Below are 25,575 nucleotides of genomic sequence, written 5' to 3' on the forward strand. Positions count from 1 at the left end.
CCTTTATTGTGTAATCCTTATCTCTCAGCACAGGTGGCAAAGGCCCCCCTCAGTATGTTGGAGGCCGGTCCTGGGTGATGTCACCAAAGTCAGAAACTTCCTGGACTACAGTCAGTGGGATGGGCCAGCTGGCTCTGGGGCTGCCCCACCCTGTGCTCCAGGGAGGTAGAACTTCCCCTGCCCTGCCTCTTTCCCCAAGGCACCACTCATGCCCAGCACCTCTCTGAGGCTCTGCCCCCACCCTGCCTCTTCCCCTAAGACCTTGCCTTCTGTTCACTCCTCTTCCTCCCTCCCCGTCACTCGCTACTCTTCTCTTCCTCCTCCCCACCCACATCAGGATGGTCTCACCTGTGGAGCCGGGACTTGGAGCTGCAGCTGCTCGATGCAGGTAGGAAGTGGCCCTGGCTGAGTAGGGTCTGGTGAGGGTGGTGATTGCTCTTTTCCCTTGCAGTTTTTTTATTTAGTCACAGCCTATTTATGGCCCCACAAAGTCTCTGGACCTTCTTGTTAGCCTTTGCCTAGCCCTGGGATGGTCATCTATCAGTCAAGAAGGAGGAGGTTGGATTGTAGTGATGCCCTTTGTGACTGCAACTGTGGGTCCCACTTATGATCACTTGTTTGATCACATCTCTGGGCAGTTTCTCTGGGGGCATCCACTCATTCCCTGGACTCTTTTTGAGGAGCAATGGGTGCTGTTAATGGTTCTCTGCTTGATGTGCTATTCTGGAACATTCACTTTCTGTTTTCTCATTTGTCATCTCCTAGACTCAGGGGATTCCTATGGTCTTTTACACCCATTCCCCTCTGACGAGTGAGAGGTCCTTTTGGTTTGGTAGATAGGGATCTGCTGTGAACATATGGATCAAATAGGCCTGTGCACTAAATGAGGCAGCGAGTCCTGTGGAGAAAGTGGTATGTGACTATGTAATTAAACACAATGTACGCAGTATGATACCCAGGGGGGCTGAATTAAGGTTGCACTGGCAGCCTTAATTCTAGCATTTCCTAACTTGTGAACATTTGACTTTGCAACCTTCAGAATGTATGTTTTGGTGTGTAATAATATATAAAAAGTCGCATAGGAAGAAGCAAGAACTGAAAAGGGAATATTTCTGTCAAGAATAATAGACAAAGGTAATCATTCACACCTCCAGAATGAGGTGTTTTTATCTAAGATTCCCTCCTAGAGGATTCTTCCCACTTGATGGAAACTTCCTTCTGACATTGTTTATTATTCTGGTTAGAAATGTCTAAAAGATAATGTCTTTACAAAAAATTCTACCTTAGCCCAGAAATTATTTTAATATGCTACTGAGCAACATTATCTCTATTTCTTGGTAGACACTGTTAAATTCTCTTTTCTCCCCCATCATTTTTTGTTTTTAATTTAAAACAATTTCTACCATCAGTGTCTTATAATAGCATTTTCTTAGACTGAATTTAGAGCAAGACAGAGAAGTGCACTCAACTTAAGCCAGCAGTAAAAATTATGATGGGTGCTGATGTGCTGCCTTCCTCTGTTTCCAGTGCCTGCTGAGCTTCTAGAATTCACCCATCTTATTTTTACCTAGTCCAATAATTGTCTGCATCAGCTCCATTCCCAAAAGAAAAATATGCCATATGCCATTGCCTACTTTTGAAATATCAGGAGGGGTTTCTGTGATAAGTTTATTATGCTAATCATTAAAATAACTACATGTCACAAAAGGTCATGGATCTTGGCTGTACACATGAATAAGAAATTAATCTAGTCCTGAAGAATGACATTTCCAAGAGCTGCCTGTTCTGAAAAGCACATGACTCATAACAGCCTTCTCCACTGTGGAATATTAAGCCTACTGCAAAAAGCTAAGAACTGTCCATACATTGTACTTAAAAAGTAAACATTTTAGGATAGTATGTTTATAACCACGCCCAGGTCAAGAAGTCATTGTTATACTCCGGTCTCCCTTGTTTAAACACACATCTACTGTTGAACAAAACTCTCTTACGATAGCATAGTGAATTTCCATCATTTATTTCAACTAACTGTATATGTAAATAATTTTAGTACACTAACCAGATAGAAACATGAAAATGTTTCTATACTGTGGAATTCACCAACTTCACCGCTCTCTCTCTCTCTTTCTCAATTCCCTGAACATATTTGCTCCATTTTTCCCCCTTCTAGTTATAAACACCACAATGTGTCACAAACCACCCTTTAAAGAATTGACTAGGGAAGTTGAGGCATGTCCCCTTGTAAATTAAATGCATGTGCAGTGAATAGAGAGGGCAGTCAGTCTTGATGAAATAGTGGCTCTGAGTTTTCTTCTGGAAGACAGAACTCAATGAATGTCACAAACAGTAGAAACGTTTTCTATAATAAGTGTATGAAGTATTTCTATGATACTTCTTTGAGCATGGCTGGTTGTCAACCCTACCTGCAGCAATGGTTCAGGCTTTCTCCTGCCTTTCTTCCAATTTTGCTCCTGGCTGTTATGGCAAATTTGAACAAGTCTCCAGAAATTCCCAATTCCTTTTGCTAATTTGCCTAAAACTATTAAATATCTTCCTGACTATATATACCCAGAGAGGGATCTAGTCAGCTGAGCTGAGGAGCTCATGTGTAGCTGCCACTGTGCAATTACCAGGAAATATGAAATATTAGTATCATGTATTCTATTCATTCCTTTTAGTGCATTCAGCCCTTTACTTTCCTGTCCAACACATAGTCAGTTTGGTGCTCTCTATTTTTGAGCACTGTAACTATGAAAGCACTCATTAATTATTTGTATTATACTGATGCCTGGAGACCTCAATCTGGATCAGGACCCCACTACACTAGGTATTACACAAACACAAAGACCAGTTAGTATCTGGTGGAAAAACATCCAGGCCAGATGCTCTACTGAACCCCACAGGGAGGTGAGGGAAATAAAGGAGGCAGCTTCCTAGTTCTCTGTCTGATCTTATTCCTGAAGCCAAGAGACTGCCCTCTAGCGGGGGATTGCTAGAGTGCACCTTATGCTATGGACATGAAGTTAGAGGAGCTGGCTCTGCCAGATCTGACCTCTGATGGGTGAAATTCCAATTGGGAAAATATAGGCATAAAGGGAGCAGGCAATGGTTCAGAACAGCTGGCCCTCTACTTCAAAACAGGAGTCCTATAAAAACGGTATGTGATCATATAACTCCAGATTATATGATAATACACATGGGCAGAATCAAGGTTAGTTATTTCCTATTTGAGTGCTTGGCTTTTAAACCTTAATAATGATGGTTTTGTACATGGAATTTCCTAAGATTTTATTTTTAAAAAGTTTTAAGATAGAGCTAAAGAGAGTGCACTATGCACCACTGTTTTCTAGATAGCAGTAGGATGCTGGACTCTATTCTTGGTTCTGGGAGACGAGTGCAAACTGGTGATTAAAGCAGGGGTCTGAGATACAGGTTTCCCGGCTACTGTGTATTTGTCAATGAATGATATAACCCTCAGTCATCTGTGGGTCTCAAAAGTACTTGGTAAAGTGAGTATGTGGAAAGCAGACAGCATAGCCAAGCACATAGATTTGGTATATTCTTTCCAACGGGCAGTGTCACTTAATGGGCAAAACTGTGTTCCTCCATGTTCAGGACCTGATTTTCCAGAGGACACTCAGCAGTTTTTACAGTTAAGTCTCTCTTACAGGCATCTCACACTAGCCACCCAGATTCAATAGCAGCATTTGAAAATCTTGGTCCTGGGTTCCCTTCCTAGCTGAGCCTTCAATAAGCATGAGGGCTGACTGAAAATTTTCAATGAAAACTGTTTATCAGTGGCAAATTGGGTTTATGACAAAAAAAAAATTTCACGAGTAATGTCTGCTTGCTGCAGCTATTTCTACTTTTTGTCCAAAAATTTATCACCTGAAAAGGTTTGGGCCAAACTCCAAAAAAATCAGATTAGGAAATGCTAGCATGGTGCCTCATGCCCCCATTCTCCTCTATGGGCCAGGCTCACCAGTTAGACCAAGTTTCCAGTGATGTACCATAGCGGCGAGGCAAGTGGGGAGATAGAGGCTGGCCAGGGAGCCCATCCCAAAGAGAAGAATGGGGGCATAAGATACCTAAATTTATATTCCCCATCTGCCCTGTGGGGGTATTTCCAAAATGAAGATTTTGGTTTGCGGCTGAGATTTTTTGGTTTTCAATTTTTACCAAAAAATCAAAATTCTCCATAAAAAAAATCTGAAACTAACTTTATCAAAATTTTCCCTCAGGCAGAAGAACTATTTCCAACTAGCTCTCCTTCTGCATCTTCTAGTACTGTTATCAAAACTATGAACTAATGGCAATACCACTGGAAGTATGAAGCTTGGTCAACAATAAGGGTCATGAAGTGCAGAAAACAAGTAACACCAGTCAGTGAAAGAGGTTAGACTAAAGCTCCCAGCCCTGGGCTACTTCCAAAAGTCAATGGGTGGTAATTATCTACTTCCATGGTTCCTGGATCTAGCCCCATTGTGGTGGTGTGTGGTTCTGGGACTCTGAAAGGTGCACCATAGCAAGCACACAAGTACAAAAGCTCCTATGCATGGACACATGGTAATTTTTCTCCCCTCCAAGCTCGCAATTCATCTCAACTCAAATTTTCAGAGAGAGGCAAGGTAAGATGTGTGGATGTCAGGAAGAGCAGGGCCCTTTCTAGGTTTAGAGCAAGTTTTTTGTTTTTTTATGAAAAGAAGGAATGGTAAGGGAGACTGCAGGCAGATTCAGAGCTGGAAGATCAGTGAACCACACAACACATTTACCAAGGACTGTCACTACATGGTTAATCACATGAGTTCCAAAACCTTTGATAGCATGATAAAAATCACCAATGACAGGGACAGACTGAGCAGCCAGCCAGGCAGTCCTAAGCACCTACACAAACCAGTTGGGGTGGTGCTCATGCTGCAAGGAGGCTACATCTCTGAGATTTGCTTTGAAGATGATATGGAGATGAGCAAAGACAGTCCCTGTTTGTGCTTTAGGCAGCCTTAACGTGCCTAAAAGACTCTAAAAACCTCCTTTCCCTGAAGTGTTTTGATGGGCTGGGAGTAAAACTGGAAAAATTCTGCCCATGTCACTGTAGGGCTATTTGTTTCTCAAGCAGAACAGTTCTTGCACTGCGCTTTGGCAGCTCTGCTGTTTCATGTGGTTGTAGAGTCTTGTGCCACCTATAAAGAATAGAAGGTGTAAAAGGCAGAGCTCACAACTTCCCCAAAGAGCTGGAAACAAAGTTGTAGAATAGTAGGACGGTGTGAACCATTTCACCTTTCTGGAGCTGGAGACAGACTTTGGTCAGGTTGTTCAGCTTACAGTCCCGGAGTTTTCAGAGCTCTTGAATCACCCACAGGACTAGTGAAGAGGCCATAAAATGAAATGCTATGCTGTACTTTTGCGGTTAAGGACTAATGCGCTGTGGACAGGCGCATACTGTTAACTCTAATCTGCACTGTGTTTATAGACAAAATCCCCTTGTATAGTGGTGAAATGTGTTTTTACTAAACTATTCCCATATTCCTTGTAAAACAAGCATGTCAGTGTATATATACAAACTAATTACCAGACACACATTATTCACAAATATATATAGTTGTAAATACAAGCATCTAACATTTCAATATTTAAAACTTGGCTAAGGAATTTAAAGCTACTAAAGCCCTTTCCATTCCACCAGAGATGTTTAGGACCATTTCTTCTAGTGAAACATTGTGGGGTTTTATTTCCTTAAGTATCCTCTAGCTTGGTTTGAAGAGTCCAACAGCTTGAAGACCATTGCTCTGGATTTGAGTTAGCTGACAGAACGTTATGATCTTCAGTAAACTCAGACTGACTTTTACATTCTGATGGTTCACTGTCTTTGCAGGGTGGACACAGCAGATTGTTTGCTGCAGGGGTATTTACTTCCCCTTCGGCAATGGTGTCTTGTGGGCATGGCCCATACGAACTTTCCGATAAGCCAACGTAGTCATGGTCAACCACTATTGCACCTTGTAAGAGATAATGGTTGTCTGCAACAACAAAGAACATTTTGGTTAGAGTGGCCCTTTCTACTTCATTTAAAGTCATTCTACATAATTATAGAGTAAAAAAGGATGATGCTGGGTGCTAACCCATTTTCAAAGCAGTTTCAATAGCATGGCTAGAACATTTTTGTGAAGTCAGTCTTACAATGTGGACAGAATTTCAGGCCCTTAATTTCTATGAGCACCAAATTTTCAGTCTCCTCTCCTCTAAGATAAGGCTTATAATGCCACCGTAGTAGTGTACATTCAAGAAAACTCTTAAAAATTAAAGGAAATTTCTAAACAAAAAATTAAGAAAGCCATTAAATACTCAAAAGTGAAAGGAAACGTTTCATTTTAGGTCAAAACAATTTTTTCAGAATTGTCAGTTAACTGAAAAAATCTGTTATTCACCCAGCTCTTCCCATAGCAGACTGCAAACTCCTGGGAGATTGCGGTTGGAATTTTTTTTGGGTAAAGGTGGGTTATTAGAGGCCATGGGTAAGGCTACATTTTAGTCACGGATATTTTAGTAAAAGTCACAGACAGGTCACAGTCAGTAAACAAAAATTCATGGACCATGACCTGTCCAGGACTCTTACTATAAATACCGGTGAATAAAACTTGTGGGGGGGCTGCCCGGGGGCCCTGCTGGTTGGTGGAGGAGGGCAGCCTGGCTGTTGTGGGGGGTGGGGAGGGGGAGAGTGGGCAGCCCCAATGGTGCTGGGGGGAGGGGGTTGGCGGGGCCTTCCCACCCCAGCAGCAGAGTTTGGGTGTGGGAGAGGGCAGGGGGTTGGGCCACGGGGTGAGGTGAGGTGGGCTCTGGGTAGTGCTTACCTGGAGAAATACTCAGAAGTGGCAACATCCCAGGATTCCTGGCCAATGGGAGCTGCAAAGCCAGTGCTCTTGGTGAAGGCAGCAATGAGAGCTGCCTGGCCACACCTCTGCCTAGCAGCTGAGCAAGGGGGAAGTTGCCACTTCCAGGGAATCGCCCAGGTAAGTGCTGCCCAGAGCCCGCCTCAGTCCATCCCGTGCCCCAATTCCCTGCTCCTTCCCACACCCAAATTCTGCTGCTGGGGGAGGAGCAGGGGCCCGAGACTGCTCCAGCAGCAGCTGTTGCGCCTGCCACAGGGGCTGCCTGAGCAGCCTCAGAGCCAGCACACCAGCTGCTGCAAACGTTGTGGAGGTCATGGAATCTGTAACAAACTTGCAGCCTTAGTCATGGGTTAAGGACTGATTCTTAGGGTACGTCCATACTTACCGCCGGGTCGACGGGTAGCGTTCGACTTCTCGGAGTTCGAACTATCGCGTCTAATCTAGATGCGATAGTTCGAACTCCGAACGCGCTCCCATCGACTCCGGAACTCCTCCACCGCGAACGGCGGTGGCGGAGTCGACGGGGGAGCCGCGGACTTCGATCCCGCGGCGTCTGGACAGGTAAGAAGTTCGAACTAAGGTAGTTCGACTTCAGCTACGCTATTCGCTACACTACACCCTAGTGTAGACCAGGCCTTAGAGTGGAGGATTCAGTTGTCCTAACCTGGAAAGTTAGGAGTCCTGGCTCTAACTAGCCGTTTCCTAGGTGCTAAGAATAAGAACTGAGATAAGAAAATCTTAGCATTGTACTTTTAGGCACTGTCTTCACTGCTTAAAAAGGCGGGGCTTTTACAGCAAGATAATAAACCTGCAATAGTTATGGAACTGTAAAATTCTGTGGTGTTTAGATGCTGCTTGTGATTATTAGAACTGGGAGCACTGGCTGTTGGGAGTCTGGAAGGCCAGGAAACAGGAAGCGGGGGGAGGAGTTGAGGAGGCAGGGTGAGAGTTACAGAGGATGCAGCAGCAGCTTGGTAAAGAGGTCTCCATTTTATTTTTAAAGTCCTGTTGAAGTTTGTTAGTACCTTGCCTGGTTGATAAAACAAATCCTTAGTGTTTACCTTGAGTTAGCAACAAGGTGGCAGCATTATACCCCTGCTTATGTACGCCTTGTCTAGTTTACTTTGCAGTAAAAACTAAAGGACTCTCCCTTATGTTTTTACAGCAAGGCAGTTAACAGTTTAGTTTTTCAGAGTAAGAAAACACCTTTTCATTAATGAAGACAAAGTCTTAGTCAAGGAAGTACATGTTCGCATATGGATGATAGTTTTCTCTTTCCCTGTATTTATTTATAAAAAGCCAGATTCCAATACACTTACTCATGTCAACTAATATTTTGCTCCTCTAATTTAACAATCACTGGGATTGCTCACTGCTCCACATAAGGAAATGCATCAAAATATGGCCCAAATTGTTTCATTGTTAAAGTTTGTCAATTACTTGGAAAAACCTGGTTAATATCTCTCCCCATTTTAATGCCTGTAAATATTTAGTCCAGGATTTTATTAGCTGTATAAATAGATTTCTAATTCTTTTTCTCCTTTATCTTGTGATTGTTGTCCTTAATCTCTGAAGCACTAGTTGGGAACAGGGGATATCTAAATTTTTATGCAGTCTACGCAGAACATAGTAAACATATTAGGCTCTGATCCTGTCAAGACTTATGTTAACTTTTCACACTATAGCTCCATTGAACTCAATCAGTGGGGCTACTCACATGAATAAAGTTAAGCACATGAGTACATCTTCACATGATTGAGGAGCCTTAAACAGAACTCAGAGGTAACTCTTAACCCTGAAACTAGTAGACGAGAAAATATGGGTTATTTTTATCACATTTCTGGGGAGAAAAATGATTAAGAAACCAAGTTTTCTTGTAGCTGTGTGTAGTGGAGGCTGACATTTAGCATAATGACCAGTTTCTCCTAAGAAATGAAAGAAGTTCCAAGTTAGTTTCAGGTGTCTGCTGTGTTAATTACAAAAAGACATTGGTATTGCTACAACGCTCAATTAGTTTGATGCATTTTCAACAGTGGGAACTATCACATGTATGCCAGTAATGTAGTAGACCCGCCTGAAAAAAAAAAAGTAGTTATGTTCTGTGGTAAAGGTCTTTGAACCTTGAGTTATTCAATAGTTTCCAAAGATTGTGTTAAGTGACTCAGCACTAGAAACAGAAATGGCCACTGTTGTCCGATTACAGATTACACTGTAAGGACAGTGCAGCTCAAGATGTCACAGAAGCAGTAGAAATAGACTGGAGATGAGTAGGGGCACTTCCAGTAACTCTCTCCCTAAGTATAACATTTTAGGCGCAGATCCATGAAGGGACTTAGGGGTTGTAACACTGAGTAGTATGGTGCCTAGAGAAGTCACAGGAACACTGCAATTTGCAAAGCCTGAGTTGAGGTGCCTCGTCTCCCCATACAGTAAGTGAGGAGAAATAGGTACCTAAGAATGGGATCCACAAAAGCCAGCACACTAGGTGGGCAGCCACCTTAAACTACCAATGGGAGATTCTCACAAAATGTGTGCGCTAAGTCCTGCCCTTCTTTTGAAAATAGGCATCTAACTCTGGGCTGTACAGATCCACCTATCTGCTTAACAATCAATCCATGAACCAGGCAGGCTGATCTGAGGGCTGGTCTACACTGTGGGGGGCGGGAAATCAAGCTAAGATACACAACTATTCGCATAGCTGAAGTTGAAGTATCTTAGTTCGACTTACCTGGCCGTCCTCACGGCAGCAAGTCAACTGCCGCGGCTCCCCCGTCAACGCTGCTCACTCTTCCTGCCGAGGTGGAGTTTGGGCGTCGATTCGCAGATTGATTTATCACGTCTAGACGAGACGCAATAAATCGATCCCCAATAGATCGATTACTACCCACCGATCCAGCAGCTAGTATAGACGTACCCTTACTTTAAATTGCATGTGGGGCCTGAAAGAAACTGGCAGGGGAGAAGGAACTCCCTTATAACCTTTAGCCTAGTGGATAAGGCACTCATGCAGGATGCGCAAGACCCCTGCTTCAATTCCCCCTTCCTTCTGAGGGGAAGAAGCATCATAGTGCCTGCACTGCTAGGCTTTAGAGCCAGTAATTCTCACTTTCCTGACCCAATTAATATTTTACTCTTCAATTATGTAATTAAAGGTGGAACAATTGCAATAGGGGAAATGAGGGAGATCCATATCGGAATATTCCCTAGCCTAGTGGGGAGGCTGGACTTCAACTGGAGGTCTCCCATATCCTGCGTGTGTACTCTACCCACTAGTTAGACTAAAGGTTATAAAGGAAGGTTAAAAGGGCTATTTTGTGTGAATTCACCTGAGGGTCGCTAGCCAGTAGGTGTGCTCAGAGGCTACCTACCAGATTGGGCCTGCCTGCAACTTAGGTGAGCCAGATGACTCTCCTACTTTGTGAATCACTCTGGGGCTTAGATGGGAGATAGGCATCCTGCCCCTATAGTGAGGTAGTAGTGCACATGCTCAGACAGGAGAAACTTAGGTGATGAGTGATTTTAGGCATCTTCAAGGTTAGGTGGCAGCCAAGCAGGAGTTTCATAGATTGCAGTGGTGCCTAAAATAGGAATTTGGCATCTAGGTACCTTGTGGCTCACATCCTTAATAATTAGCAATATAACTAAAAGCATTCTCCCCTGTACACTACAGGTTGAAAGATACCCGATCAGAAACAGTCCACTGAGATGGTAACTACTTTTTAAGGACAGACTAACAGGGTAGTTAAGGAGTCTCTGCCCTGTGGCTGGGCTATATATAAATAGGAAGGGAAGAGGAAGATGAGAGAGAAAGGGGAAGTAGAAGCCACGTGTGCTGCGGGCAGTGGTTTCTTTCTGGCTCCAGAAGTCCAGCCAAGCCTGATTTAGTCTTGGGGTTATGTTTGGGAGTTCTGAACCTAGGCCCTGAGGTGAGAATTTTATCAGCTGGTACGGTACTTGGTCCTGTGCTAGAGCCTTATTAAAAAGAAGACATGTTATTTATTTATTAGTGTGTGTTGGCTTCTCCCCCCGACCCATGGCTATTGCCACCCCAGTTAGGGGAAGTTAATTAAGGGAGGCCACACCTGCAGCAGCACCACACGGCAGGGTCACTAGGGGACACAGAGGGACTGCCCACACCTTTATACATGGACTTTTTATATTATAGGTGCTTTTTACAGAATTTGTAACATTCAGCTGTTTGCTCTCTCTAGATTACTGAGAATGATCCAAAATTCCAGATGTGTGAAATAGATAAATAGTTTACCCCCTTTTTTCCATGAACAAATAAATGCAAAATCTCAGTAGTTTTGCTCCTGTCTTCATTGGGACAAGAACAAAGTTAAGAAATAATCTTTAAACGTAATTCAACCTAGATCTGCTTTTAATGTGTTTACCAGTTAGTGTGATTACGGCCAAATCATGCTGAACTGGTTTCAAACAGGAGAAGAGTTTAAACATGATTCCTTAATGCTGTTCCCAGCCCAGAATCTTCTTTGTTGAAAATGCACGGACTGCATGGACTACTGTATAAGGTCTTTGTAATTAACACTGATACATTTGCTAAGATTCCCTCTTGCTCAATAATATACCCTATGACACTAAAGCAAGTGGAATTAGAGAAGTAACAGATTTACCTTGTCCATTGGATCTTCTTATGTATGGTTTAAGGTGAGACATTTTGATGGGTCTTTTTAGTCTGGATCCTGTGGTATCTCTGAGTATTGCACATCCATTATCTGTGATGTAGTCTATAATACAGGGACCAACCCACTCTGACTGGAAACGGCCATCTTTCCACCAGTTTTTCCTTTGTCTAAGCACTTCATGTCCAACTTTAAGATGAAATGGATTTATTTGCTTTGGCTTCCTTTTAATATTGACCTTGTTTCCAGTTTGCTGTTCATCAATCCTATTTTTCTCAATCTACATGGAGAAATAACATGAATTATAGCTTGTTTTCCTGAGAGGAACCGCATGTTTTCATAACATTGATTGAATACAGAGTTTACCATGAAGCATACAGAAGTGTTATTCAAAGATCTTTCGTCATGCATGACTCATGAATTTTTTCTAAATATTTCAAATATGTTCACCTTAACACTTTAGTATTAGGTATTTACCTGGCATTTTGTAGCTTTCCTTTCCTCCAATACTCGATCAGCCTGTTTAATTGCTTCAAGGATTTTGGCAAACATACACTTATTATCCTCTTGTGCTTCCTGCAGTACATTTGAAGTCTCAGACACATAAGGGTTACGATTAAACATTTGGAAATATGGTGTGTTTTGGACTGGCTCCTATTTACAGGGGGAGAACACAGGCAAACTTAGTACTTGTCTTAGTGGGTACTTGCATAACAATGTCAGTCAACTCCCAACAAGAGAGACATAATGTACACATACCATGGGAGTCAAGTTAAAAGCATATGCAATGGCAGATAAATTATCATCCCAGTCATTGGGGTGGTCTGTGCAGTATTTGTTCAGGAAAGTCTTGATTGTCTTGCATGTTCTTTCATTTGTGTCATCTGTCTGAGGATAGGACAATACTATTTGTTTCATTCCAAAGAGCTCAAATAGTTCTCTGTTGATCTTTAAAGACAAAAACATACAATGCACAGGAACAATCACTGCTTGTATTACACTGCAGTAAATATTATGTACTCAATACAGTTTCTACTCTTTCCTACCACCATATATGGGTGACAGAAAAGATTGCCTTATATACACCCACCTACAGGCAAGTTCCAATTTAAACAGTGTGGTCTGAAGGAATGGGCATGGGTATGGGATCCAGGAACTGCTGAGTTCTAAACCTAATTTTAAAAGCACAGGGTGTGGGTCATGAAATATTTTCAACGTATAAGCAACTACAAATTTAGCAGAGTCACCACTGATAGACACAAGTGATCTTCATGCCACAGATTGGATTCCCACTGTAATATACACTAATACTAAGGAGACTACACAGAATGTAAGCTCCACAGGCAAGGACCGTCTGTGTTTGTACAGTGCCTAGCACACAGGGGTCCTGATCAAAGACTGGGATACTACAACACAACAAATAAAGGAAAGAACAGAACCTTCTCTCATGAGGTAGAGACAGTTATGCTTGAAGCATGATTGTCTTCTATATGTCACTGCCATTACTCCTTCACAGAACTTTTACTAATAAAAATACATTTATGTCTATACAAGACAGAGAAGAGAAAATACTTTGACTTTTTGATATGTCTTGAGTAAATGTTGTTTTATCCTTTAATTTTCAGTGATCAGAAAGGAGCGTTCTGGAAAAATATCTAAGACTAAGGCAAAGATCAGCAACTGTTGGCATGCGGCCCGCCAGGGTAAGCACCCTGGTGGGCCAGGCCAGTTTGTTTACCTGCTACGTCCGCAGGTTCAGCCAATCGCAGCTCCCACTGGCCGCGGTTTGCCACTCCAGGCCAATGGGGCTTGTGGGAAGTGGCGCGGGCTGAGGGATGTGCTGGCTGCCTCTTTCTGCCGCCCCCATTGGCCTGGAGCAGCGAATTGCAGCCAGTGGGAGCCGTGATCAGCCAAACCTGCGGATGTGGCAGGTAAACCGGCCCGGCCTGCCAGGGTGCTTACCCTGGCAGGCCACGGGCCAAAGGTTGCTGATCCCTGGACTAAGGCATCTAAGGCATTATAAATTAGTGCCCACCCTCAGATAGCTTGGACCAGGCCCTGAATCATGAAAGCAAAGTCAATGGCCTCAACTCCTCAAAGGTAAATGGCAACACACCAGTTTTCATAAACAAGTCACTGTAAATTTGGCACCTAAGCCTCTCAGATTGTCTAAAATACAAGGGTATGGTAATCAAACATACCATCTTCTCTAAAATAAAGTCTTTTTAGGGCTGACTTCTCTTACCTGATGAACAAACTCTTCTGCTTGATCAATAATTATTTTTTTAAGTGGTCCATACGAGAAAAACACACTGACAATTGCCTTAGCAATTTCTACCGCTGAAGTGTCTTGTAGTGGCAGAACCACCACCCATTTTGTGAACAAGTCTGTCATCATTATGACATACATATGGTTTCTGCGGGTGGTATTAAACGGTCCCATTAGGTCTATTGTGACTGCAGTCCATGGATCCTCTACTTTGATAGGGTGTAATTTGGGTACTATGATGGCTGTATTCTTTGCCACCTGGCAATGCTGGCAAGCATACACCTGGGTCAGAAACAAGAACAGAGGGACATTACTAACAAGTGTCTGCTGAAGGCATGTCACTAGAATAAACATTTAAATATTATCATTCCAACGAGAGCTGGAGATTAGGGCATCTCAGTCATTCTACACTAATCCCATTCATTTTACATTTCTTTATACTATTAAACATTTGAGACAGATATTCAGCTATAGCAAAATCAAATACAACCACACAACATAGCACAGGTTGGAGGTAGTTGTATGAAAATAATTTACAGCTGAACTTGGAATACCACTGATCCCGGGACTCAGCGTGCTGTTCTAGACCTACAGTATAAATTAAAGCAGCCTTCACTATCTTTGATTGCATCAGCAGCAGGTAGGGAACCCCCAGTCATGTCCCCTTTGCTCCAGTGAAGCCTCCTCCTTTGGTAGAAGGGAGGTGATGTGCATAGGACAAGTTATGCTGGCCTTATGCCACCAGAAGGTCCCTTGCACTAAGGTCATTTTCCTTTGGCTAGGTGCACAGGTTATATAGGCAGAATCTGGCATAGCACTGCACAGACCAGATTTATCTGCTTAGCAGGATCTCATCTTATATCTATCTATCTAAACCAAATGCAAAGAACTGTTTTCATTTAACATGAAAGTTAGATAGATGATCACAAGTATAAAGAAATGTAGCTGACTGCAAGAGCAACAATAATTTGGCAACACTGAACAACATGTATATGTATATCTGTATATACATTTTATGTCTCAGGACTAGATTCTGTGGGTACACAATCTGTATGTATTTGTGTGATAAGGGGTGCAAGAAGATTTCCAATTGGGTGTCCCTCATAAGAAACTCCCCCATGTACCCCTAATGCCCAAAAGGAGATAAAGATTGGCAGAGCTACAATTTCAGTCCTTCCCATGCTCTGACCAGCCATTCTGGCAGAGTGTGGGTGGTGCGGGATAGTAAGCTGTATCCCATAAAGGGGGTTAACAGTGGTCTTGCAGCCTCTATGTATCTATCAACACCTACACGTATTCTGCCTCTCTGAGTCTGAATGCTTCCTGGTGCTCTCACTGAGGCAGCACAACCCCTCACCATCACTTAGTACACGCTGTGCCTACAATGCACCATTGTGCTATACATTAAGCTACACTGTTAACAAGAAAAGGAGAAACAGAAAATACTACTTGGCCACCTGGCACATATGTAAACACTGATCCTATTGGGATCTTAAACTTGTAGTTCTGACTTTATTGTCTGACTAACACTGTAACTTTAAAAATAATTTAAAAATCTAAATAAGTTCATGTGCTTTGCTGAATCAGAGTCTTAGAGCTACTCAGGGCCCCAAGCTACACAGAGCATTGGAAGTTTAGTCCCAATGATCTAGCCCACAAACTTAGTTTTTCTAACACCACATTTTCATTCACTCATAATACTGAAAAGAGTCTCTCTTTCTGAACTGAAGCTAGGTATCAGCCCAATAGCAATTTGAGGAGGAATTTTCAAAAGCCCCCAAGTGACTTAAAAACACAAATCTCATAGAAGCCAATGGGACTTAGGTGTTTTTTCAAAAGTACCTACAGATCTTAAGTCCCACTGGCTTTTAATGAGAAACATGTTCTTAAATAACATAGGGTTTACTTTTAGCACAAACATGCTCATACACCCGTCACACACACTTTTTTATTTTTAAGTATGAGCAAAATATCTGTTCAGCTCTTTGAGTTAAAGTGAAGCAAAAGATATGTCTTGTAAAAGAATTATACAAAGTAATCAGCACTATCTCAATTAAGCTTATTACAAAGATCAGATAAAGATATTCTGTAGTTATGACTCATACCCACTGTTTGACGTCATTGGTTATGGAAGTCCAGTAGTAACTAGACTCCACCAGAGTCAGAGTCCTTGATATTCCATGATGAGCACCTGCAGCACTTTCATGGCATTTGTGTAGCACTCTCTTCTTCTCCTCATCTGAAACAATTACCAAACGCATCTGTTTCCTGTCTTTTCCCACATAGAACAACTTATTTTCTGGAAGGAAAAAAAATATTACAGATTGTGTCATCAAGACAGAACGATCACAGAAGTCTATTAAACTATTGGATATACTTGGTTATGCATTTTATTAAACTCATATTATTCACCATTTTCAGCTGTGTACAATTACATACCAAATCTAGCTTTTGCTTGGAATATTTATTTACTGCAGTACTCCATTAACTCTGAATACAGGGCAATGCACCCTTACTCATCGCCACAGGAGCACAAGAGAGATTGCATTCCCCCATGAAGTCTCTCTGAAGCATAATCTTTTAAGACTAAGAGGGTCACATGCTTCACAGTTTCTGTTGGCAGAGGTCATTGCACACACCAGGGGCTTTTTGCACATCCCTCCATTTCCCACATGAGCACCTTGGGAGCCAACCTCCCATCCACTCTATGCCACTCCCTCCAACCCTAACTATTGTGGTAAACCAAATGCTCCTTGTCAGGAGTTAAAATTGAGGGTTTACATTTTGAGTTTCCTTGAGTCATGGTCCCCCAATAGCTACAGATTTCACTAGTAGCTAAAATGGGCTTTAATTATTAGATGGATCTCCATATCCTTTAAATATAATTAAACGTGCAGATAAAGAGGCCAAAGGGGACAGATTTTCTGTTTTTGAGAATGTTCGTGTATATGCTAACCTGGGATAGACAGATGAGTTTTATTTTATAAAGCAAGTACCAAAAGAAAATAAAAATAAATAAATCAGATACTGTTCTCAATGTGCTATGAGCAAGTCTTCACCTGAAGGAAACCAGAAGTAATGGATTTCCCAAGAGAGAAAATATTTCTAACCTTTGAAAACAAATTTTTTGGCTGCTCTTCTTATTCCACTTCTCTCACTTGCTAATGTAGTTGGATGATATTCTCCTGTTCGTTTGTAATAGGAGATTTGTTTCAGATGGAGCCCACCATTCTTTCCGCTACGAACCATTGTTTGCCTAAAATGCACAAATATTTTACAGTGTATTGCAGTGACAGTTGCTCCAACCGTTACTAGATCCCTTGTAGCCCCTTCATTCCCTTATGTTTGAATATCAATTCTACACATAATGTCTGACTGTCCCCCTTCCTCACCACGTTCTTGTGTTTGGGTTCCACATGCTGGACCCGTGTGCTTTTATGCTTTCCTGAATCTGAAAATGGTCCAGGTATGGCCTCTGGCTCTGGGTTTGTAGGATGACTCTCAGGGTGCAGATTCTCTTTGTAGCACCCCCTCCTGAGACCTAAGACACTGCAGTCCATCTGCGTAGGCCTTGAGACTAGTGCTAGCTCTCCCAGACTCCCCAGTTGCCTAAGCACACCCTCTCCTAGAGCTCCAACCTCGTGGGCCCTTTGGTTTATAGTTTCTCTCTTCAGAGATATGTGAAAGTTGAAGCAAACAGACAGCAGCTTTGCAAAAGGGATTTCTAAAAACAGTGACTTTCTACTTTAGGCAGCACAAGAGATATGGAAATGTAGGTAAAAACAATAAAACACCTATATGTGCTTCCCTGCTTCAGTTTCCTCCCAACTCAAGCATTCTTTGGGGTTTGGTCAGAGTCCTCATGGGTGTCTAGACAACCCCTACTGCAGCTCATGGCTTCTCCCCTGAATTATAGACTCTTTCTATCTCCCGCAGTCAATTTCTTTCAGCCTTGGCTGGTTTTACAGTCCAAGTTCCTCTTCTTCCAAAAGACTTGTCCCTTTGTTTCTCTCCTGCTGCATCATTTGTCTCTCTAACTAAACCACCTAGTTGCTGTATTTTTAAAGAGCGATACCAATTTTTGTCTTAGGGCTTGGCTACACTTACAAATTTGCAGCGCTGCAGCAGGGTGTGAAAAAACACAACACCTCTGCTGCAAATGCGGCGCGCGCGCCCCCCCCAGTGTAAATCCCCCCCAGCTGCCAGCGCTCGCCCCCGCTGTCCTGCGTCCCCACAGGGGCTGAGATGGAGCTGGACAGCGCTTCTTTTTTCCCAGCGCGCGCGGCGCACTCTGAGCGCTGCGCTGCGCTGCGCGCGCGCTGCGCGAGCGCGCAGCGCGCGCAGGCTAGTTAGCCTTAGTGATTTTCTCATGTGTAAATATCTGGCCATATTAATTGTTATGCTAATCCAGGGGTAGGTAACCTATGGCACGCGTGCCAAAGCGGCACGTGAGCTGATTTTCAGTGGCACTCACGCTGCCTGGGTCCTGGCCACTGGTCTGGGGGACTCTGCATTTTAATTTAACTTTAAATGAAGCTTCTTAAACATTTTAAAACCCTTATTTACTTTACATACAACAATAGTTTAGTTATATGTTATAGACTTATAGAAAGAGACCTTCTGAAAATGTTAAAATGTATTACTGGCATGCGAAACCTTAAATTATAGTGAATAAATGAAGACTCAGCACACCACTTCTGAAAGGTTGCAGACCCCTGTGCTAAATATTGCATTCCCTTACTCCATATTTATGGCCATCATGCTACATCATTTGTTATCTCGTCCTTTACTCAGATGTAAAACATACACAACACCTATCACATCACGTAGTCAATCCCTCTGTCTATAGCTGATGTTGTTTAGTCAATTATATTGTAAAAGATCCAAGCAATGGGGCTTCCATCACATCCCGTAGAAAGACAATCAAATCATAGAGAGAGATTGCTATTTCTATTTTTAAATATTTAATAAGGTTCTTAAATACTATGGTTGGGGATCATATAATTATCTACCCAGACAGACAGCATCTTGGTGGAAAAAATGGACAAAAACAACTCCCAGAATAGAGATTACCACAAAAGCTTGTCTTGCTCATTAATCTGTCAGGCAAATTAGATTTTGAAATCAGACTTTGCATGACAGGTAACAATTACTTCCCCACCCATGTGTTGACTTTCCTCGGTTCATGGTAATAAACTGAAATGCCACTAATAGAATATGTCATTAGTACAGGAAAAGCTTAGGTCTAACATTAGTAGCTTCAGAATAATTCCCAATAAATGACAGGTGAAGGACAAAAATCCATGCAAGTTGCATGGATTTTTCCAGTAGTCCATTTTAAAAAAAATCTGATACAGCATTTATAAGCAAGAGTTTAAATTTTTACAGTTTGATTCTGCTCAGTTGTCTTCAATGGGAGCAAGATCAGGCCATAACAGACTGATATGCTATCTATCTATATATCATTCCTTATTGTAATTAGGAAATTATTCTTGGTGTGTAAGCAATTTCCCCACTCATCCTTGCACTGCATCACAAGATGCACAGTGTGACCGAGCACGTAATCAGAATTTTAGTTTCCATACTACGTCTGACAAGAGACAAATGATTAAGAGGAACTATCTAGTCACTTTGGAAGTGATCCATTGTGTCTTATATGGTCTCATTAATGTTTCTATTTGAACACTAAAAATGTAAATCAGTGGGTATTTGTTTTCAGCTTACTGTTTATATCTTCCTTGTTAAACTCTTGGGAGGGAAAAAGCTCTACAATTATTAAGTATGCATGAATATGCAGTATATTCCCCCTCCAGAAAAAAAATGAAATGTCATGTGTTTGCCATTAATGAGATTTCATAAATATCAACAACACACAGCAGCTCTAAGTTTTGTTTTGTTATTTTTAAGGAACCTAAAATTGTGCTTCACAGGTCAACAGAAAAGACAAGGTCTTTACCCCATAGAATGTCTAATCTTGGACATCATGGGCCAGACTTTCATGTACATATAAGTTCCATTTGTAATACTGCAGAAACACAAAGGGGGCTTACTACAGCTGTAAGGCCGGGGAGACTCCTCAGGTACTATAGGTCTGGAGCTTATACCAGCTGATCCCGGTCCTCCAGCATAGAGGACATCTGATGGGGAAGGGCTATATCAGGAGTGGGGCCAGAACACAATGTGCTCTGGTGATCCTGGATGACAGAGTGGCTCTTTGGGAGCCAGGATAAGTGTAAACTGCCAGCATAAATTGGAGCAACCCAGAGGCTGGTCCGACTCAACTGGTGGAAGTAGTATATATGGGATAAAAAACAGCAGGAAGTGGATGGGGAGAGGAGGGATGGGCTACACAGCAATAAGATTGTTTTAACTTATGTAAAATAAATAATCAACATTAAAATTTCCAATTTTCAGTTATACTATTGCTACAAGATCAGACATGCTGGAACAACAGCATTAAAAATCTAAGTTGTATTAAATGTAATAAGTTTTCTAAGTACCTCATACATCAAGTCACTGGAAACAGTGAATGTTTTTCACATAACACAGTATTTGTTAGAATAGCATGAAATCACATATTTAGAATTGCTCCTATGTCTTCCTGTGCAGGAAAACTGCTTTTGTTTTGGTTAAGTGAGAAGTCTTTACTCATCTCCAGCAATGGTAGCAACTATATAAGTTTGAAAAAGAGGGCTGATAAGTAGATTATATTGCAGACTACAAGTACGATGGCTAACTCAACAAACACTACAGCAAATGCTTAAACATGTACTTAAGTGCTTTGCTAGAAAAAACTAAATAAGCTTCCTTCCTGGACACTAAGAATTTCCTATGTCCCTATGGATTGTTACAGTTTTAGTATTTAGTTACTATGTGCTTTTCTTCACACCAAATTAGATGTCTTTCTGACATGGAAGCAAAAGGAAGCTGCAAGAGCCATCATGTGCCCCTCCCCAGCAGCGTGGGCATATCGTTTCAGGCACCTGGAGCATCTCGCAGAGAGGTAAATCGTTGCAGGGCTGGGGACACCCTGGCCGGTGCCAGATCAGACCCATGCCCTGTCCACCCAACCCCTTGCATCTAGACCCCCCCATACCCAGACCCTCTGCAAACCTCCACCCCATTGAGTCTCACCCCCTGCACCCAGCCCTTCCCAGCCAGTGGCTCGTACCCTGCACCAGACTCATCTGCTAGTCCTGGCTGGGCGAAGAGTACAATTCCCCTGCACTGAGTGGCCGGGTCTGACCCACCTCCAGAAACTTCCCCCGGTTCTACACCTCCCCTGTTTCCTGCCCCCATCACTCCTCAACTGCAGAGTGAGAGATATCTGTATGGGGAGCTGCTCCCCCATCTGCCCAACTCTTGTGCAACTGGATCCCCCCAGACCCCCTCCCCAGCCTCAACCCCCCCTGCATCTGGACCCCACCAAGCCCCTCCCCATCAACCCCACCCCTCCTGCATCCAGACCCCCCACCCATGTACCCAAGCCACACCCCTCTGAGTCCCCCAACCTGATGAGCCCCACTCCCTATGCACCTGGACCACCCCATGAGCTCCCCCATGTCCAAACTCCCATCCCACTGAACTCCAAACAGCTGCATCTGGACCCACACTCTGCTAAGACCCACTTCCCCAGTACCCTCCTGCTGAGCCCCATCACCCCACACACAGCCCCCTCTGCTGAGCCCCAATAACCTTCACCTGGACCCCGTGCAGTGTCCCATTGCCCCCCCCCGGCCCGCCCCACCCACTGAGCAGTCTACACCCAGATTGCCCCACACAGAACCCTCTCATCCCACACCTGGACCCCCCCACACTAAGCCCCTCCACACTTGGATCCTGCTGGGCTGAGCCTCCCTGCTCACACTTAGTGTGCCTGGCATGGGGCTGCTTACCCTAGTGAGTTGCTTCACCTCGTACTCCTGAGGGAATTCTGTACCAAAAAATTCTGCACCAAAAAAATAAAAATTCTGAGCATGATTTTAAAATTCTGCAAATTTTGTGTGTCAATAATTTAAATGTGGAGGTTCCAGCAATGCAGTGGGGAGCACAGGCCACTGACTGTATGTAGGTCAGAGATCACCCTGCAGCACCACCCCACCCTCCCCTGGCCCCTGCACTGTGTCAGGTTTGGGCGCAGTCTCACTGCCAAGTCTGTGTCCGGGGGCTGCCATGTGGCACCTCCGCATTTATTTGTTGACAAATAAAATTTTGCAGAATTTTAAAATATTGTGTGTAGAATATTTAGGGGGGGGACACAGAATTTTTATTTTTTTTGTCACAGAATTCCCTCTGGAGTAACTAGAAAAGGTGGGCTTTTTTAAACCACTTGTTAGGTAGCACATGTCAAAATCATAGCATGGATGAGGCAATTATAGTCCTAACTCAAGTGAGCAGGTTGTGGGGAAACACCCACCTCCATCATGACAGCTTTTCCAAGTCTGGATTCACCCAGACAGTTTATAATTTCATTAATGTCTCAACAAGTGAACATGACAAACAATAGAAGGAAAGAGAACAGGAAGTGTCTTGCAACTCATCAGATATTACTGCTTATATTGGGCCAGATTTTTTAATCTATTCCTGCTACTTTCTGCTATTCCAGTGGTGCAAAGCAGCCCTTAACCAGCTATCTAAGGAGTCCCTCTACTTAGGAGGACTGACAAGTGGCATGGTTCATCAGCAGCATCTACTCTCCCCTCCTTCTCCAGCTGACAGAATAGAATTTACGGGCCACAGGCAGCTGGTATAAAGCAACAGAGCCCTGAGAATGGGGAGGCTAGGATCCAGCCCAATGCATGAAGTGAAGTTGAGGGGTTAATATGTTTCTCCAAGATGGAATTTCTGTTTATTCAGCAGTTTTTAAACAATTAAGAATTTACATCCCAAAATTAAAACAATGTCAATGAAAAGTCAAGCACTGAAAAGTTTAATTTGACATTTCCCAGTAATTTCCTAAAGTTGTCTGTACAATCTTAATTTATCCCTTGTTGTGCATATGCATTCTGATAGTCTTTAATTACATGACCACATATTATCATATTTTCTTGTCCTGCAGTCTACAGGTTCTTTCCTTCTGTACCTTCCAATTTCTGAAACAAATAGAGCAGGAACCCTACTGATAAAAGCCCCTTCACTATACAACCCTGACTCAGCTCCCCAGAGCACAGTGCATCCTGTGTAATGAATGAGGCAGGGGTCCTATGGGGAAAACGTTTGTGATTGGATAATTAAAGATGATAATGGACACATACAAGAATGTGAATGAAGGTTGCATGGGCGACTGTCATTCTGGCATTTCTTAACTTCTGAGTGCTTGATTTTGCAACACTGATGTTCTTTTAACACTGTTTGGGGGGTGGGGAGGGGAGGGATGCAAAACAGATGTTTTTCAGTGCTGCCCAGAGGTTGCTGCAAGGCAACATGAAACTGAACAAAGTCTTGTTAATATCACCTTGCTGGTGGCAAGAGCTATCCATCGGCAGCAGCTGCCATTGGAGCCATCAGTCTGTGGGCTTGGGCAGACAGGCCATGGCCCCCGGGGAGGTATGCAAGACTGCAAACTATGTCTAAGATTTCCAAAGGGGTCTGTAAACGAAAAAAAGGTTGAGCCCCACTAGTGTAGGCTGTTACGCATTTAGAAGATTATCTTTGCAACCGCAAATGTTGGTTGGTTTTCTGCATGCAAGTTTACTCTGTGGGAGTAGTGATGGGCGAGCCCCACTGCCACAGGCGCCAGGAGACGGGTCCTGCGGCTGAGTGGACAGCGGAGTGTCCCAACCCCAATCATCCCAACTCCCCGCTGAGGGCCCTGAGCGGAGCTGAAGGGCCTGGCAGCCCGGCGGTCACACCGCGGGGCAGGGGCCCCGCCCAGCCCTACCCATCTCACGCACGGACTCACTGTGCCTAGTGCTTGCGGGCGCCTCGGAGCGGGAGATGCGAGGCTGCAGACTGAGCCTGGCTGCGTCCCTCCCTCAGCCCTGGGGAAGCGCGTGCCGAGCCCCGCTCTCCGCCGCCGCCGCAGCCCCTGCCCAGCCGGCGGGAGCACCCCGAGCCACGTGGACTACGATTCCCAGCATGCAACGCTCCGATTATCCCCCGGCCAGGCGGCGCCGCACCTTGGAACACTTTAGTCTCCATGGAGACGAAAATGGAGCCTTATGTGCCGAGAACGGTTGTCCTCGCGACACTGCAATGCAAGCTGGGGTCTTTAGTCCCGACCAGCCGTGTCTAAGCTCCGTTTGCCTGCGAGGATTTGCGCATGCGCGAAACAAACCCTGCGTCCCTGCGCGCTATTTTCCCCCTTGTTGCCAGGACGCAACGAGTCAGGCACGTACAGCGATAACCAGCCACGCATTAGATTCATAAACACGCACCTGGCTATCGCGATATCCTGCCCCGAGGGGGCCGAGATCGTGTTTCTCTGGCCTGGCGAGAAAAAGTGGCAGTTCCGCGCGAGGGACTTATGTGGCGCCCCCGGAAGTGACGACTCTCAGGGGGGTTGGCCCGCGGGGGGCGGGCCCAGCCAGCCCGGGGGCGGGGCGAGGCGGGGCGGCTCCTGTTCGTTCCTCAATGGGCTCGGGCGGCGCGCTGCCCCTGGCACCCGAGCCGGCATGGGTAGGTGAGGAGACCCCGTCCCGGGGGCCGCGGCAGGGTCCCCCTTTCTCCAGCGGGAGGCAGCCCAGTGGCGCGAAGGGCGCTACAGCTCCGCACTCCCGGGCCCGCGGGGAGCTGGAGCCCGCCGGGGAAGGGGCTGCCCCACGCTGCGCGCCCGCGGCCAGGCCGGTCCCGGCGCAAGGACCTGGCGGGGGCGCTCCCCGCGTCTGTGCCCATCTCCGCGGCGCCTGGGTGTCAGTCCTCGGGCTCCGGGCGGGGGTTGTTGAGTCCCCGGCGCCGCCCCGGGCTCGGGGGGCGTTTACATCCGCGTGTGGCCGCGCCACCCTACGCGCTTCCCGCTTGTAAGTGCTGCAGCGCAGCCGGGGAGCGCCGGAGCTGCGATCCCCGCAGGCCTGTGGCAGGGACCGGGGCCCCGCTCTAGATGGCCGCGTCCCCGGTGCCAGCAGTGCCTTTCCTCCCGAGGGCTGTGGGGGCACAGGGGTTGCCCAGAGCCACTGGGGTGCTCGCCCGCCCGCCCTCCCTCCCCACGTGCGGCCACCCTTTGCGTGTGTAGCGTGAACAGTGCTAGGGCTAGGGACCAAACGCTGATCTTAACCTGGGAGCTAGAGGTTACTTCTGGAGGACAGAACTAACTCTTTCCTGTTACCAAACTCCCTTGAAACTGTAACCGCGTGTTTGAGGTGGGTGACGCTGGGCTTTGTTCCATAAACATGAGCAGTCACAAAATGTCACACTCCTTATTCCTTAATTGTAGAGTCAGCCTGAGGGCAGTGAAATGATAACTAGGGTGATGCACAGGTTTACAAACTGAAACCCTCTTTTTTCCATAGGAAAAAACAACTTTAAAGGCTATTGCATGAATGTTCTTACAAAATCTTAGTTGAACTTATAAGAAATAAAATTAGACTAATAAAGAGTCTTGGGCCACCAGGTGATTTTCTCCAACTATTCAATCAAATAAGTTGGATGCAATCCTGATGTGTTATTTCAAAGAAACTGGTTTTCCATTTGCTTTTCAGAACTCTTCAGCATTTCCCAAACACATGGATGATGTCCATCATCTAGCAAATTAAACATATTTCCTTTAAAACATGGTGGGCATAATTGTTAGGTTTGATATCCAGCTTTCACCTGCTTTGAGGTCAGCTGACTCCAGGTA

At 44.4% G+C, this 25,575-nt stretch overlaps 2 protein-coding genes and 1 long non-coding RNA gene across 11 annotated transcripts in view; 2 read left to right on the top strand and 1 right to left on the bottom strand.

Annotated features, from left to right (window-relative positions):
• Window positions 1-330: 330 nt before the first annotated feature.
• LOC120408500 lies at window positions 331-22,823 on the top strand. The gene is made up of 3 exons (XR_005600734.1): window positions 331-388; window positions 20,697-20,802; window positions 22,405-22,823. It is a non-coding gene; the product is annotated as an uncharacterized LOC120408500 (long non-coding RNA).
• Window positions 1,372-24,281, bottom strand: GIN1 (gypsy retrotransposon integrase 1). 5 transcript variants are annotated; one of them, XM_039545534.1, is made up of 9 exons: window positions 23,701-23,865; window positions 23,254-23,387; window positions 16,910-17,055; window positions 15,905-16,098; window positions 13,776-14,081; window positions 12,290-12,478; window positions 12,008-12,184; window positions 11,522-11,810; window positions 1,380-6,017 (listed from the first exon to the last, which is right to left on the bottom strand). In XM_039545534.1, exons 3-9 carry the CDS (start codon window positions 17,046-17,048, stop codon window positions 5,734-5,736), a joined length of 1,578 nt encoding a protein of 525 aa, XP_039401468.1. In that variant the 5' UTR covers window positions 17,049-17,055; window positions 23,254-23,387; window positions 23,701-23,865; the 3' UTR covers window positions 1,380-5,733. The 5 variants fall into 5 exon arrangements, with proteins under 5 accessions (XP_039401471.1, XP_039401468.1, XP_039401470.1 ...); XM_039545536.1 differs by lacking the exons at window positions 23,254-23,387; window positions 23,701-23,865 and adding an exon at window positions 23,918-24,073; XM_039545535.1 differs by lacking the exon at window positions 23,254-23,387.
• PPIP5K2 (diphosphoinositol pentakisphosphate kinase 2) overlaps window positions 24,276-25,575 on the top strand; it is an 83,127-nt gene continuing 81,827 nt past the window's right edge. For 3 of the 5 annotated variants that reach the window (XM_039545518.1, XM_039545527.1, XM_039545525.1), the window contains exon 1: window positions 24,276-24,416. The gene's annotated coding sequence lies outside the window, so the exon portion shown is untranslated. Of the gene's footprint in view, window positions 24,421-25,575 lie in introns of all 5 variants that reach the window. The other 2 variants (XM_039545528.1, XM_039545520.1) reach the window with 2 other exon arrangements.

This window comes from Mauremys reevesii, linkage group 6 (assembly GCF_016161935.1).
Source record: "Mauremys reevesii isolate NIE-2019 linkage group 6, ASM1616193v1, whole genome shotgun sequence".
NCBI lineage: Eukaryota > Metazoa > Chordata > Testudines > Geoemydidae > Mauremys > Mauremys reevesii.